The 15,586-nt window shown below is 39.2% G+C and overlaps 1 protein-coding gene across 2 annotated transcripts in view; it reads left to right on the top strand.

Annotated features, from left to right (window-relative positions):
• The first annotated feature begins 1,247 nt into the window (after nucleotides 1-1,247).
• LOC138047188 (ADP-ribose pyrophosphatase, mitochondrial-like) overlaps nucleotides 1,248-15,586 on the top strand; it is a 15,187-nt gene continuing 848 nt past the window's right edge. The window contains exons 1-7 of one of the 2 annotated variants that reach the window (XM_068893930.1): nucleotides 1,248-1,343; nucleotides 4,505-4,700; nucleotides 5,597-5,704; nucleotides 7,337-7,423; nucleotides 8,624-8,729; nucleotides 10,564-10,707; nucleotides 15,551-15,586. The exon at nucleotides 15,551-15,586 is cut by the window's right edge and continues 848 nt beyond it. In XM_068893930.1, coding sequence (XP_068750031.1) covers nucleotides 4,534-4,700; nucleotides 5,597-5,704; nucleotides 7,337-7,423; nucleotides 8,624-8,729; nucleotides 10,564-10,707; nucleotides 15,551-15,586 — 648 coding nt within the window. In that variant the 5' untranslated portion in view covers nucleotides 1,248-1,343; nucleotides 4,505-4,533. Of the gene's footprint in view, nucleotides 1,402-4,504; nucleotides 4,701-5,596; nucleotides 5,705-7,336; nucleotides 7,424-8,623; nucleotides 8,730-10,563; nucleotides 10,708-15,550 lie in introns of both variants that reach the window. The other variant, XM_068893929.1, reaches the window with a different exon arrangement.

Genomic DNA, 15,586 nt, shown 5'->3' on the forward strand with positions numbered 1-15,586 from the left:
GGGAGATTTGAATTGGGTACAACATTGAGTTAGCCGATTAGGTCTATGGCATCGCTTGTGGAGGCAGTGTGGCCCAGTGGTTAGGGCGCTTGCCTTGAGATCCGGAGATCCCGGGTTCAAGACCCGCTCTAACCACTCGTCGAATTTGATCCTGGTAGTCCCTGGTTCAACTTCCCAGCTGCACTTGTAAATAGCCTACTGGTTTGCCTCCCGCCAGTTGGGATTCTTAACAGTTGTTGTTGTTGTGTTCTGTTGTTTCGTTGATTGTTTCATTGGCCCTGAAAAGCCCCTTTGGGGAGCGGTCAATTAAGTATGTATTGTATTGTATTGTAACGTTTTATTCCCAAAGGGTTTGAATTGGGTACAACATTGAGTTAGCCGATTAGGTCTATTTGGACGAGACTTCGAACAAATGACGAAAAAAATACTTAATCTAGGACTAGATTAGCTGCGTATGTCACTTAAAATTCAAAAAAAAAAAAACGAGAAAAAAACCTTTTAAAAAAATGGAGAAAAGAAATAGAAAAGTGGAGCGAACTGTACAGGTCCGCCAATGATCCCAGAACCGCAAACGATCCCGGAAAAAAGTAAGGAATGGCATGGAAGGTGGAATGGTCTGGCTAGAAAATTAATGTCAAGAGCGCTCATTTTTATTAAAATCACCTTAGCCCTTTCACTGCCGAGGGCTTCCCCATTGACGAGTAAAATCGTCTGGCGTTAGACAGAGTAAAATCTGTAAGTGTCCATTTTCATTTTTGGCGGTGAAAGGGTTAAATTTTGTTTCTTACCGTGACGCTGTTATAAATTTGCCACATTTAATTATCGCATACAATCATCAAAAACTAACTTGGACGCAATTGTTAACTGATTGATACCAGGGGCCACAATTCGCCCTTGTCACACGGCGGCCATATTGTCCCGGGAGACCAAAAAAGCTTTGTTTGACCACGCCAAGCCTCGCAGTGGAAACCATGGGTGTGAGGCTTGGTTTTGAGACGGGGACGGCAAGCGGAAGTGAGTTATTTTCCCTTTTAACTTGCTTTCGCACAACCACATTTACAACGCTAAGTATCTTTTCTCCGTTAGAGATGATTAATACAAAGATCTGGGAGGCACCACTGTCCTGGCACGCAAAATCTTCTCTTCCGGTTGCCGTCCGCGTCTCAAAAACGCGCGTGCTTAAGCTCCCTACGCCGTGTTGCCGCCGTGTGACTTGTAACCGTGCGTGGAGCTCGCTCCAATCCCCCACGTGTTGTCCGCGCGTCATATTCCACGCACGGAGGAGCGAGGACGTGACCACTGCAAAGGTTCATCACTGAGGATCTATGCGTGAAATTCTAAAGGTATCTGTAAGTGTTATCAATCTAGTGGCTGGCCTGTCTCTTCTAACAAACCAATATCGTAAGTACATGAAACGGTGTCCTCTTTCGGATTCTTATGTGTTTGTTGTGAGCTAAAATTTTTTCTTAATTTGGGTGTGTTGCAAGTTTGTTGTCACCAGAGTGTGAGTAAAATTTCACATGCCCATATGTAAAAGTGAGGAAAAGCTATAATTTTAGACCTACATTTCTGCGGTGTTCGAATCAGTTTTCCCATTTTCAACTTAACCCAAAATATGCTTAAGTTTGAAATTTATTGAACTACCTCATACATAAATAATCCATATGGTCGCCGGTTTTTTCTAACCGAGTGGATTTGTATAAACTTAAGCCTTAAATGTTTACGTCAACTTCTTTTGGATTTCATTTATTTTATTTATAATACGGATATACGGAATATTTTGGTGAGGCTTGTATTATGCGTAATTTTTAACGAAAAATATTAGAAATTGACGCAATGTTGAAAGAACATAGTTAATGTAAAGACAAGCACTTTCAGTTTTGCTTTTCTCTCGAAAATGAATAATTTAACTTCTGCACTCTCAAAATAAGACAATTTAACCATTTACTTACTCAGTTACATCTTCGTTTTCCATATTTTTTAGTCCCAACATTTACTTATCAGGATCTATCAGTACATATTTATAGTTTTGAAATCATGTGTTTCTGAACGAGTTCCGGCATTAAGTGTTAAAGAGCAAAGCTGCTTAATATAGAATACCTGTTGGTAATTTTGTGAGTAACGGATAACGGTGCAGCTTTTTGCAGTGGGAGGAACAGAGCCAGAAAAGGTCTGTGTATGATACAATGATATATAAATCAAAAGGTTCATTGGAGCTGGCAGGGGGTAAATAGATTGACTCGGATAAAGCACAACTTTGATTTGAGCTGTTCTGTCTTTTCATAGTTTACGTTTTTGCTTTTACAGCTGTAAACAAGTTAGCTTTCACTGAATTTAGTGATAATGCTATGTAACAATTATTCCATGAGCCGGAGTTGGATATGAAGTGACAATCTTTTTGCGGCAATCTTTTTTTCATCCATTATGTATGAACTTAACAAGGTCAGGGTCCAGGAAAAAACTGTGTTCCCTTTATCCCATTGACATCTAAAGTGCCTCCCATCAATGGCTAAAATCGTCTGGCATTAGATAGTAAAATCTATAAGTCTTGCTCTCAGGATTCAAAGGAGTAGTTTTAAGGACTTAAAAACAGACTATGTGCAGATTTCATTGCAGACAAGGAGGTAAATAATACTTACCAGTACAGCTGTAGGCCTTTGTTGGGAACTAGACTTTCGCAAAGTCCTTTGTAGTCGTTTGGCTTTGTTTTCTCTCTCGCAACTACATTGCTCGCTCGGTCGCTTTGCAATTCTCATTAAAGCTTGGTGACTGCTCACCTAAGGGTTACTGACCAACTTTTATCCCATATTACTGATAAAAAGACAAACCTTAGCCCTATATTACTGATTTAAAAAGGTCCACTTGGTGCAAGTCTAAACATAAACAAGGAAATCAAGTAATGCATTTTGTGTGTGTTATTGGAGATGGGGGCTGTGGTGCATACTTTGTTGCATTTAATTTTTGTAGTTGTTTATCTCTGTGGGTAAGATGGGGTTTTTTGTGTTTTGTGCAGTTGGGACAGACTGATTTTTTTTTTTTTTTTGGCTGATTTTCCGAAAGCCACATGCAAATAGAATAGAATGAGTTTTCATTTTTGTTATTTATTTATCAACACAGAATGTCAATATTATATTCCACTCTGTTACAAAAGCATCTATCCATGGGTTGATAGATTGCCCAGGTCCCTGGTGATGAATTAACATTGTGCTTGTACAGCAAGCAAACAACACTTGATTTATTTTTCTCTGGGTAGTCATTGTTACATAAAAAGTGCTAATATTCCAGACCTTCCAACTATCACCATTTGGTTGTGAGACTCACGATTTCAGGACTCATCCCACAGTCTCACGATTTAACTTCGAAATCTTACAGTTTTCCAAACTAAATACAATCTCAATCAGATATGACCTAAAACTAAGAAAATATTTTTAAAATGGAGTATTCACTGAGTTTCTTGTATTTGGGAATCTGGGCCAAGCCAAAAAAACATCAATCTGATGTCCAATTTGTGCACGAAGTAACCTGGGAAGGCTTTGTTTCGTGTGTTCAAAATGGCAGAACCAATTCCCTGGCTCCAGAGGCCCATTGAAAATTAAATATCTCTGAAAAATGAAAACTTAATTAATTTACTTCTTTCCTCTTGGCACTTCACACCTCATGGCCATGACCTCGATCGCCACAGCATTTGCCTCCTCCGAAAGAAAAACTATCCTCTGGCACCCAGGGTACGGAATGAAGGGAATGATCCTCTGAAGACATAAAATTTGTGTGAATTAATGCTGAAAAGACACCAATTATATATGGCAGTTTGAACACTGCTAGGCATTGTTAGCACTGAGGTTCCTTTGCTTTAAACCATTTTTGCAAATCTCTCTATTTAGGACCCAAATCTCAAGATTTTTTGGGCTCAGTTTTTGAGACCTCAAGATTTAGGGGCTGAAGATGTTGGAAGGTCTGATATTCTTCTTGAGATAGTGACTACATGATACTAGTTCCAAATCTTTGTATTTACTGCCAACAGCAGAAAACAATATAGTTCACTATGCTAAGAATAGCAATTTAACGATGAAATGATATATGAAATGGATCATATATGAACTGTGGATATGATCTTCACTTGATTTCATAACCGCAGTTCATATATGATCCATTTCATATATCATTTCATTGTTGATTCATTCCTCACAGGAACATTAGAACCCACAAATGACCAGCTCCCAACATCAGTGGCTTCATAGCTCAGTTGGTTAGAGCGTCGCACCGGTATCGCGAGGTCACGGGTTCAAACCCCATTGAAGTCCTGAATTTTTCAGGCTTCTTTATGCAATTGCAAAAATTGCGTTCATAACTGCGAGGATCATAGCTTCAATTGGATAGCAATTTGTTAACATGCTCATTTCATGATGTCACCTTGTGATTGTTAGCTGACAGAGTGAAAAGAGTTTGATTGTTCAAGAGTTACTATCTACTGCTAATTACATTGTATCTTGTTTCTGTTCCTCAGCAAATATTGTAAACATTTGTTTAAAAAACATGCATACAAAGGCCTGTACTTTGGAGTATCCTGGAACAACTGTGAAGAGATTTCCAGTACCCCCAGAGTTTGTGGATTGGAAAGCTGCATTTCCAGCTTACAAGCCTGTTGATTATACATCAGAAAAAGTGCTTGGTCTTCCTCCCTGGGCTGATCCAGAGATAAGGTATAGAGTGTTACTGACTTGTGATGTTAAGTACACAACCCCACCCTCTCCTTAGTCAATCAGGGTTGCCCTCATATCTCATAAAAAGGTTTGAAAGTCCACCATTTACTCCTTGAACATACATGTAGGTTCTTTAAATGAATTCTAGTTTGCATGGACAATAGATGATGAATGATAGACGATACAGTGTTTTTCCATTTCAAGGGCATATTTGTCACACTGCAATCGAAGTTTGCAAGTGAAACACTAGTGTCATTTTATGACTCAACTTTGCATGAACATGAAATTTTAAAAATTCAAGGTTAGTTTTTCTCATTTGCATTACAATTATATAATCTAGCATTATGTGAGGCAATTTCGGGCTTTTTTGTAGTTTTAACCAGAAATTGCCTCACATCCACCTTAGATTACATTGTAATGCAAATGAGAAAAACTAACCGTGAAAAGGGCTATTGCGTGGCATATTGCTAACTAATTTTCATGCAGTGAAAAAGAAAAGAATGAATGGAATAGAATGTTCTCAACTGGTGTTAAACAGAAGCCTCTTGAAAGTCCTTCGCTTGTCGGGTATTTTGCCTGTGTATGCATGTCCAGAATTTGAAATCAAGGGCACGTTCCATTGACCATATTCCGGAACAGAAATACATGCCTGGACACTCCATGTATTCTAACTTATTCCAGAATAGGGTCAATCTCACAATATTGTCCAATATCATCCATCGTCTTTAGTTTAGCACATGCCATCCTAGTCTGTTGTATCTGAATCTGACAATTAACCAGTGATGAAACAACTTCTACCATTGCTCCTTGTATTGTGCATGAAACCTCAATCATCATGCCGATGATGACAACAAATGAAGGGCTTTTAAAGAAAATGTTTTCCCTTTTTGTTCTAGGAAAGGATCTGTGAAAATTCCCCTGCAATTTAATACGCTTGACACAGTGTACAATACGGACAGGACAAGTTTAGTCGGCAAATATAAAGTGGTACATGGAGTTCCTCGGTAAATATTGCTAAATTTTATTATGGTACAAGAAAAAAGAAAAAAGTTTTACCTTACCTAAGTTTTTATTTCCTTTAGTGACAAGAAATCATTGATATTATAAGTTAGGTCTTCGATGATTACATGTAAATGAATTACTGTACAGTAAGTTAGATGAGTTACTGTATTTGGGACCTTTCAAGTGCATACAGGCAGGTACAAAAGTCGGACCAGATCAAGACAGATACCTCACGTAGGATTGACGTCAAAAAAATGATACTTGGTATGAGGCCTTGGTGAAAATCGGAGCAAATGTTGAACAGTTTTGGCCTACAAAACCATTTTTCGCTCAATCTGATGTGAGCGATCCGAGTTGATCTGGTCCATCTTTTGTACCTGCCCAATGAATACTGTATGATAGCTACTCATCAAACCTGTCAATCATACACTGACAATCAGAAACTTTGCTCATCGCAAATGGCTTCTTTAAAACCTTCTTTTTTCTTTGTCAATTATTTGATCAGCCTCCGGTCCATTTTTAAAGCTGCCAGAAAGTGGAAAGAACTTTCACACAGACATCATTGCTTGTTTGCACGCTAAAACAAAAAATCAATATGATTAAAACGAACTATGTTAAAGTAGGTATTGACCACTATCAACAATACCATAATACTCTTTGTTTGCCCTCCAAAATTTTGCATAAGCATTGTTCTTATTTTCTCTTTGGACTTACTATGGTCCCAAGAGAAACTGGAAACAATGCTTATGCAAAACTTTGGAGCACAAACAAAGATTATTGTGGTATTTTTAATAGTGGCTAATTAAAATGACACTGCAAAGTCAACCATCTCTTTTCACCATTTGCATTCCCTGAAAGGGTGCAACAAGTTTTAAGTTTGTTTATTTTTTCAAGTACATGTACTAATAATTTTTTACAAGAAATACAAAGAACAGGGATTGGCAAAAAAAATGTGGAGTTGAGTAAACAAAACCCATAGGGTTAAAAAGAGTTTACGCGCAAGTACATAACAAAAAATACTATGTGCATATCTAAATTACGCTTTACTACTGAACTTATATGGCAACAGGCAATCAAAGGTTAGATTAGCATAGGTAAATAAATAAAAAAAGCACAACCACAATCTTCATGTAATGGTTTTCCCTGGTTTTTCTGCAGATATGTCCAGGTTTGACCCTAATTAGATGCTCGCAGATTTCAGTGAGCGTCACAAAGTGTCCCCTTGCTCTTCTCACCAACTTCAACATCACTCGTGTCTCAGAATACAGACAATTTACGCCACAAAGTGTCCCCCAAATGCTTCTCTTTAAGTAAAGATTAACTGCTGCTTTTACCCAAAGCTAAGAATAACACTAACCTTTACCCTTCCCTTATTGTTGGAAATAGGTAGCCAATGCTTAGACTTAAAGGGACACTTTGTGTTGGATGTCAAGATTGAGCGTGCATCTAGCCCTTTCACTCCTGTAGGGGCCACTTAGACTTATAGATTTTACTCTGTCTAACGCCAGACGATTTTACTCGTCAATGGGGAACCCCACAGGAGTGAAAGGGCTAATTAGGGTCAAACCTGGACGCAAGTGTTTTTCTGGTGACATGTTTACATTGGATAATAATATTGATGTCCCTTTTTTAAGGAATCCAATTGGTAGAACTGGTATGATTGGACGAGGATTGCTTGGCAGATGGGGTCCAAACCATGCTGCTGATCCAGTGGTTACAAGGTACTTTCAAATGTTGCAACCAATCTCTAAAAACAAACTGAGCAGCTGCTGGTAATTATAATAGGATATCAATTTCAGGGGCTGTGGAGTACAAAGTAATTTGAAAGTGGGGGGGGGGGGGGGGTGGGTCTTTGTATGGATCACAGAAGTGTGAGAGGAGTGGGAGAGATTAAGGAGAACACAACACCATACGAAAAAAGTGGGAGGGGTTGTAGCCCTAGCCTGTGTACATTCGCCTTCTCCCCTGATGTTTTGGTCCTGGGGAGAGGGGGGGGGGGGAGTGGCGAATGTACACAGGCTACTGTAGCCCCTCCCTCTCTGTGGCCCCTGAATATTGTTCATGCATCTGTCTGCATGCCAGTGATCATGTTTGGTAAATGTAAGAAGACTACAATTATGAACAAAACATCAAAACAAGACCATAGAACTTTGATTCACTACTGTTAACCCATTCATTCCCATCAGATGCCCTAGGATGCCCACAGTTGATGAGTAAAATCGTCTGGCTTAGACAGAGTAAAGTCTTTTAAGTCTCACTCCGGGAGTTAATGAGTTAAAGTAGTAGTGTAGTGATTGAGGGTGCTTTCAATTATTAAACAACCAGAAGTAACTTGCTATATATTTAGAGGAGGCAACCAAGAAGTCCCTGCGTAAAAAGGGTAAATGTATAAATTGGTAGATATTGTAGGGGGATTCAATCTTGATTTGCTCGACCAGGCGCGCAAGGTGGTATCGGTATTGCTTAAACGGGCGCGCAAGTGGTATTGGTATTGTTCCACACAACCATCACAAAGTAGAAACTTGCATGGAGAAACAAAGTGCTGTTCAGGTTAGCGATTGAAAAATCAAACATTTAAGCCCATCTGATGCAAATCGAGTTGCCTGGCTCGGAAATTGATTTTGTTCAGACACAAATCGGAAACAGGGGTGAGCGACAATTTGTCAGATGCAAATCAGAAACGGGGGCGACATGTTCAGCATAATAATATTATAATTTAAACGTATCGCAACTACTACCTTAGGCGGGGGCAGATGTAGTGAAAACTACTACTAGTTTATTGCAGTTCTAATTTTGAAGAGGTGGTTTTAATTTAGGAATGGAAACCACATTTGAGGGATCAATATTGGATAATTCAAGTAAAATAACTGGTCATCCGCAAATAATCCTTTTAAATTCCTCCTGAATGTTTGTACCTGTAGGTGGAAGAGAAACATTTCTGGGGATAAAGTTATCAAGGATGGAAAGCCAGTCTTAGAATTTGTTGCAATTGAAAGAAGAGATTGTTCAGAATGGGCACTTCCAGGGGTAGGTTTAAATAATATTACACCAAGAAAGTATGGATATTTTGGAGGTATTGATCAAGGGCTTCATCAGAAATTATTGATTTGCAGTTGCTGTTGCATTTCTTTGTGTCATGTGGATCGGAAAATTTGGTTTTAGCAATTATTATAATTAATGAGTTGATTAAGGTACGTTAACCACCCTGAGAAAGATATGCAAGCTGACATTTCGAGCATTATCTCAATTCATCAACTAAGGCAAATTGCAACCCGTGATTCCCTTATTTGCTTGGACACAGAGCTGACGCTTTGAACATCAGCTCACAACATCTTACTGTGGTTACTGGTAAGTAATGTTTAATACAAGCAGGAGTGTCTTATCAGGTTTTAAACCACAAGACAAAGCCCAGTGGTCTTAGATTTGATAAAACATGACCTGTGGATTTATTGAATGGATAAAAAACATTCCACAAAAAGCTTGTCCCTCTGGAGTTTGAACAAAGGTTCAAATTGTGAGAGGAGAGTATTAGCACACAAGAAAAACAAGCTATTAAAAAGAATTCTAATGAGAATCACTGTGTTTTATCAGAAAATAGTTTTTAAAGCTCATGCATGTGACGTTTTATCAGTGAGCAGAGTTTTTACGTATTTTTTTATACCGGTATTAATTTTATTTTGAAAGGTCCATATTTTATAATGCAATTATTTACAAACACTGTATTTTTTTAACAAATGTGTTTTCAATAAAGTATTATTATTATTACCTGATTGGCTGTTTTGCTCGTGAATTATTAATTATTTTTATGGGTGCATTCCTTTGGGATGATCCGAAAAGGGATCACTCATCCAAGATCACTTGGATCATGGTGCATCAATGGAACAGAAGAATCCCTTCCCAGCGTGGATTCATCAGTTCCTTTGATGATCCAAGTGATCCTGGATGAGTGATCCTTTTTCAGATTATCCCAAAAAAACGCACCCTTTATCTTCTCGTTTCATTGTTCGTTCCCCACCTGTGCAGCACCAAAATTTCTTTGGAAATAATTGATTTGGATTGATACTGATAGTACAATAATTATTATTAGAAATGTAGGAAAGGATAATTATATTCCCTTGGGATGATCCCAAAAGGGGTCACTCATCCAAGATCACTTCGATCATGGTGCATCAAAGGAACAGAAGAATCCTTTCCCAGTGTGGATTTATCGGTCCTTTGATGCACCATGAATGATGATCCAAGTGATCTTGGATGAGTGATCCTTTTTTGGATCATCCCAAAAGAATTCACCCTTATCTTCTCATTTCATTGTTCGTTCCCCACCCATGCAGCACCCAAATTTCTTTGGAAACAATTGATTTGGATTGATACTAGTATTACAATAATTATTATTAGAAATGTAGAAAAGGATAATAAGAAAAAGGCTCTTCTGAAAAGTACAGGGTCCTTTATTAAAGTATTCTTATCAAATTTTTCCAATGCCTATTATTAAAACCCAGATCATTAGATAATGCAATTGAAGAGTTTTGATTGGCTTAAATGTCATGGTACATGAGCTATTATACCATGGTCTACAAATATCAATAACTGTATGCATCAGTTTTTTTGGTTTTACAAAGTAAATCAGCAAAAGATTTATCCATAATTTGTGGGCATTTTTAATGAAACAATTATTTTTCCACTAGCATTTGTTGGATATAAAATGATTATAGCCACCTTGGTCCTACGCGCCTTGTTGGCTATCTATCATCTCATATCCAACGCACTCTCACAATAATACTATTGTTGTCACAATAGCGTTAATTTAACCCCAGTGGTTAAGTTGTGCAAATGTTTTATGCCGGATACCTGCCATTTTCAGGGTATGGTCGAACCTGGAGACACTGTTACAAACACACTAAAGAAAGAATTTGGGGAAGAAGCTCTTAACTCTATGGACCTCTCACCGGAGGAGAACAAAATACTTCACAAGAACCTTGAGGATCTATTTCATCATGGAACTTTGGTAACAATATTTATGTTATGAAGAGATAAAATTTTTTCAATGGCGACTTGGGAATACCGAGTGCTCCTTAGCAGGAGTTGAGTCTATCTACGACCTTCCAGTTGTTATGTTTGTTAGTTGTTTGAGCAGGTTGAAGTTTTGGCAGCTATTCAGCTGATGTGGACCTGCTATACCCACCCACCCAGCCACCCATACACTCGCAAGGGACAGGCACAATACCGGAGTCTCCATCCCCTACTCTTCTCCAATAGTGAGTGGGTTCTTAAACATCCCACAGGGAACTTTTGAACATGGAAGATATTTGTGAGAGCAAATATATAGCATGTTGGTTCCATAGCACGCCAATAGTATGGTCCTTATCCAAGAAGACTTGCAAGTTTAACCATTTGCAGATGAAATTACAAAGGCTGAGTTTTGATCCGGCGATGATGGTGATGGTGATGCTCTGCCACTGAGCTGTTGGAGGCTCGAAGGAGTTAGGCCAGTAAACTAATAGGTTCAGTCTATACTGCTATACTGCTACTAATGCTAGGACTGAAACTATCGAGGCGGTGCATTCTCGCTAGATGGAAATTGTTAACCCCGGTTGAAGAAATTATGAAGAGATGTTGGAACTTTGACCAAACTCAAAAGCGTTTTCCATGGTAAATATGGATTGGGCATTTTTTTCTTTAGAGAGGGCTCTGGCGCCCGAACGCCTGACCGAAGATTAGCTAGACCGTTTCACAGATAACGTCATACTTAACGATCCTGTATTCAAAGATTTGTTTGGATTGCGAAGTATTCTTAATCACTGTCTTAATGAAGGATAGACCCATGCCTCTGACTGGCATGCATTGGAACCAAAATGCGAAAGGGGAATATGGCCTTAAAAGAGGTCACTGAATAACAAACTGAAACGCACGTGTGAATCATGAAGTAAGAAAAACGGGTACCGTGCGAGCAAGCCTATTACGCAAACATTCTTAGATCTTCATCACGCTTTCTTCCTCCCGTCCCCCTTCCCCCCCCCCCCCCCTATTTTATTTATTTAAAATAGAAGTATATTACATAGAATCATTGCGATCCATTAGAAGGCATGGAGGGCGAGGGGGCAAGTTTGCGTTTGAAATCAGAAAGCGATTTTGCGGTCTTTGCCTCATAGGAAAGATTATTCCAGAGCATCACACCACTATACTTAAAGCTGCGCTTCAAAAAATTTGTGTATTGTCTTGGAAGTGCTAGATCAGTCTCGATATTCCTAAGATTGTAATTTATGTTAGTATCATTCAGCTTTACAAAGGAGTTACTCAGTTGGGGGGCAGATAAATCATTGAGGATTTTATACATAAGGGTAGCCTTTGTATGGAAGCGTCAAGGGTTTTCCATTTCAGGTTGTTCAACACATCTGTGGACCTAACATCATATGAAGAGCCTGTAATAACCCTTCCCGCACGATTTTGAATTTTTTGTAATTTATCTTTCAGTTGCTTACCTAATGTATCCCACAGGGGTGAGCAGTAATCAAAATAAGGATGAATGAGTGATCTGTATAAAGTTACGAGGGTGCAGAGGGGGACAAAAGGCTTAATTCTTCTCAAAGCACCTATGCCAGCACATGCCTTTTTACATATATACTCAATATGAGTTTCAAATGTAAACTTTTCATCTAGTAGAACTCCCAAACATTTGTTAGAGGTTACGCGTGAAACCAAATTATTATCAATGGAGATTGCATTAGGTAAATCTCCAGATTTAGTGTTCAAATTATATGTTGACCCAACAACCATTAACTTAGTTTTTAGAGGGTGGAATTGGAGCTTATTAACATTGAGCCAGTCGCTTAGATTTTTTAAATCAGAATTTATATTATTGGCAAGTGCGCCAATATCAAAACTAGAGGTAAAGATTTGAGTATCGTCTGCATATAAACAGGGGTTGTGAATTTTAAACAATTTGGTAAATCATTTATGTAGATAAGGAAAAGGAGAGGGTGAAGAATAGAGCCTTGGGGAACTCCACAGAGTAAGTTACTTTGAGAAGATAAGCAACCATTTATTAAACATTGTTGTTGTCGGGCAGTAAGATAAGACTTGAACCACATCAATTCTCTATCAGCGACTCCATAAAACTTAACTTTCTCTAATAAAATCGAATGATCAACTGAGTCGAAGGCCTTACGAATATCAAGAAAAACTACACCTGTCAATTTTCCCTTATCCATATTATCAGACCAATCATCGCACATTTGAATCAACGCCGAGACAGTCGAGTGGAGAGGGCGGAAACCAGACTGGAATTAAGAGAGAACAGAATTAACTTTCAAATAGTGATAAAGCTGTTGAAAAACTTCTTTCTCGAAAACTTTACTTATTATTGGCAGGATTGAAATGGGTCCATAATTTCCCATATCACGACGGTCATTGCCTTTATAGACCGGGCACACACGCGCATTTTTCCAGTCATCAATAAAAGTTCCAGAGGAAAGTGACAAATTAAATATAAAAGTCAAAGATGGAGCAATTATACTAGACGCGATTTTAAGGACCTTGGCAGGAATCTTATCAAGGCCAGTGCTTTTCGACACCTTTAAGATTTTTAGCGTAAGCGCGACATTTTCCACTGGTATATTAGAGAATCGAAAGGCTGGAAAACTATTCTAAATGTTGCTGAGATACGTGTTAACGCTATTGGAGGACCTTTTCGTTGATACAGCGGCCAAAGTTGGTCCTATGTTTACAAAGAAATCGTTAAATGACTCGGAAATATCTGTATCGTCAGAGACAATTTTATCGTTGACGAGAATATTATTGACAGGGGAAGATTTATTACCTTTGCCTGTAAGTGAATTTATTAATTTCCAGCCCGCCTTAGGGTCAGTAACCTTGGACGCATCGATTTTCAGACGAAAGAACTCAGATTTCGCTTTACGCATCATAGAATTTACCTTATTTCTGGCAGATTGATAAAGTATCCAGTGGTTGTGCGAGCCGTATTTAAGAGCATGTTTTTTTATCGTAATCTCGTTCCTTCATCATTTTCTTTATGTCAAACGTGAGCCATGGTACTGATGATTGTCTCACACGCATATGTCTGATAGGGGCATGGTGATCTAAAATTGCATTAAAATCAGACTTCCATGCTTGCCAAGCTAAGTTAGGGTCGTCAAAACATTCAACATTTTGCCACGAGGCCCTATTAAGGTCATTAATAAAATCCACTTCGACAAAAAGCTGCATCTCCGCGCTCGGTGGTCTATACCAAGTGCTGACTAGAAATGACCTGCTGTGAGGAAGATTTATCTCTACACAGATTAGTTCCAAAGTGTCGGGCACAAGGTCAATTCTGTTTGTGTACGACAGATTTTCCCTGATACACCAACACCACCGCCTGACCGGCTGCGGTCCTTGCGGATTATAATATAGCCAGGAATATATACTTCAGTGTCAGAAATAGTGCCATCAAGCTTAGATTCGTTAATGGCTAGCACTTCCAAAGGAGAATTGATTAAAGTATAGCGAATTTCATCAATGTGTTTACATAGACTATTAACATTAATACAGGCAAGTTTAATCCTTCTACAGGATGTGATGCAATGCAGTGGAGAGTAAACATCATTACCTTCTACTGAATCACACTGATCTGTCGTTAGTAACGACGATCCCTGCTTCTGCGTCGTCGTGCGTTTGCCAGCTCCAGCAGGACCTTGCTCAGTTGGTTGTAAACATTGGGCCTGCGAAAACCCTGTCATGCTTGGCTGGATGGCCCACGACTAGAACCTGACCTAACAAAATTAATAAATTTAACGGCGAGCAGTGAGCTACCCTTAAAGTTTAGGTGAAGTTTGCTGCTGTTGAGGCAAGAATTGTCAATTATTGACTAAAACAGTGGATAGCGTTGAACGCGCGCGCTGATTGGCTATGGCTACTAAAACTCCGGGTATCCCTTTGCTATTCACCTCCGAGAATTCGCACGGACTTTCCAAAAGTTTGATCTGGTCAAAATTTTGCCGAATTTAGGCGATTAACGTTCCAGTGACCAATTCTTAGTCCTTTGTCGTCCAGGCCAAGATCGAAGTGAGGGAAGATATGGCAGTTTTCCAACATGATTGAGGAATCGAAGGTATCATTTGGACTCGGCTGTCATCCGACGAAGACCCGTCACTGAATGATGAGAACGACGAATTCAATGAAGGTCCAGCAGGGCCAGGATTTAAGGATACATCGTTGGATAGAATCACAAGATTTACCGCCAAAGCATAACGTAGAATACGAATCGCCACAAGTAATTTAATACTCGACGCCATGACAGTTTCACTCGCTTATTTCTTGCGACAGGAAACAGGACATGAAATTCTTGGCGACGTTGCATCTTTAGCCAGAAATCAAGTCGTGAGCTCACAGCCAACATTCTTGGAAGTCGAAATAAAAACATCATTTCTCACTTCTCATAAGCTTACAAGGTATAATGAAAGGTAAAGTGTCTCCGAACGGGAAAATGCACGCCAAGCCGCCATGTTGTTCTTCGCAACCCCAATGGTCATATCCACCGCTAGCCACCTCCACCTCGGTGAAAAGTTGCTAAAAATACAGGCCGTGCCTGACGAAATATTAGTTAAACAAAAATATATATGTACTCACAGCCGTACAACCAGCCTTGCATTATTATTTTGTGTTTGTTTCAGCAGACCTTCGCGGGGGAGGAACGCTTGACTAAACCCTAAGAACGTCTGTGTGGGAGGCTACTCTCGTCGGAGCGGGGGGGGGGGGGGGTGGGGGCGAAAAGGTGGACTTCAAAGAATATCAAGGAGATTTGTCAGAAGAGAAATCCAACTGATTTGATTTATTTAAATCCATATTTCAAGGTGTTTCAAGGCTATATAGACGATCCCAGAAACACG

Source organism: Montipora capricornis, chromosome 4 (genome assembly GCF_036669925.1).
Source record: "Montipora capricornis isolate CH-2021 chromosome 4, ASM3666992v2, whole genome shotgun sequence".
Lineage (NCBI taxonomy): Eukaryota > Metazoa > Cnidaria > Anthozoa > Scleractinia > Acroporidae > Montipora > Montipora capricornis.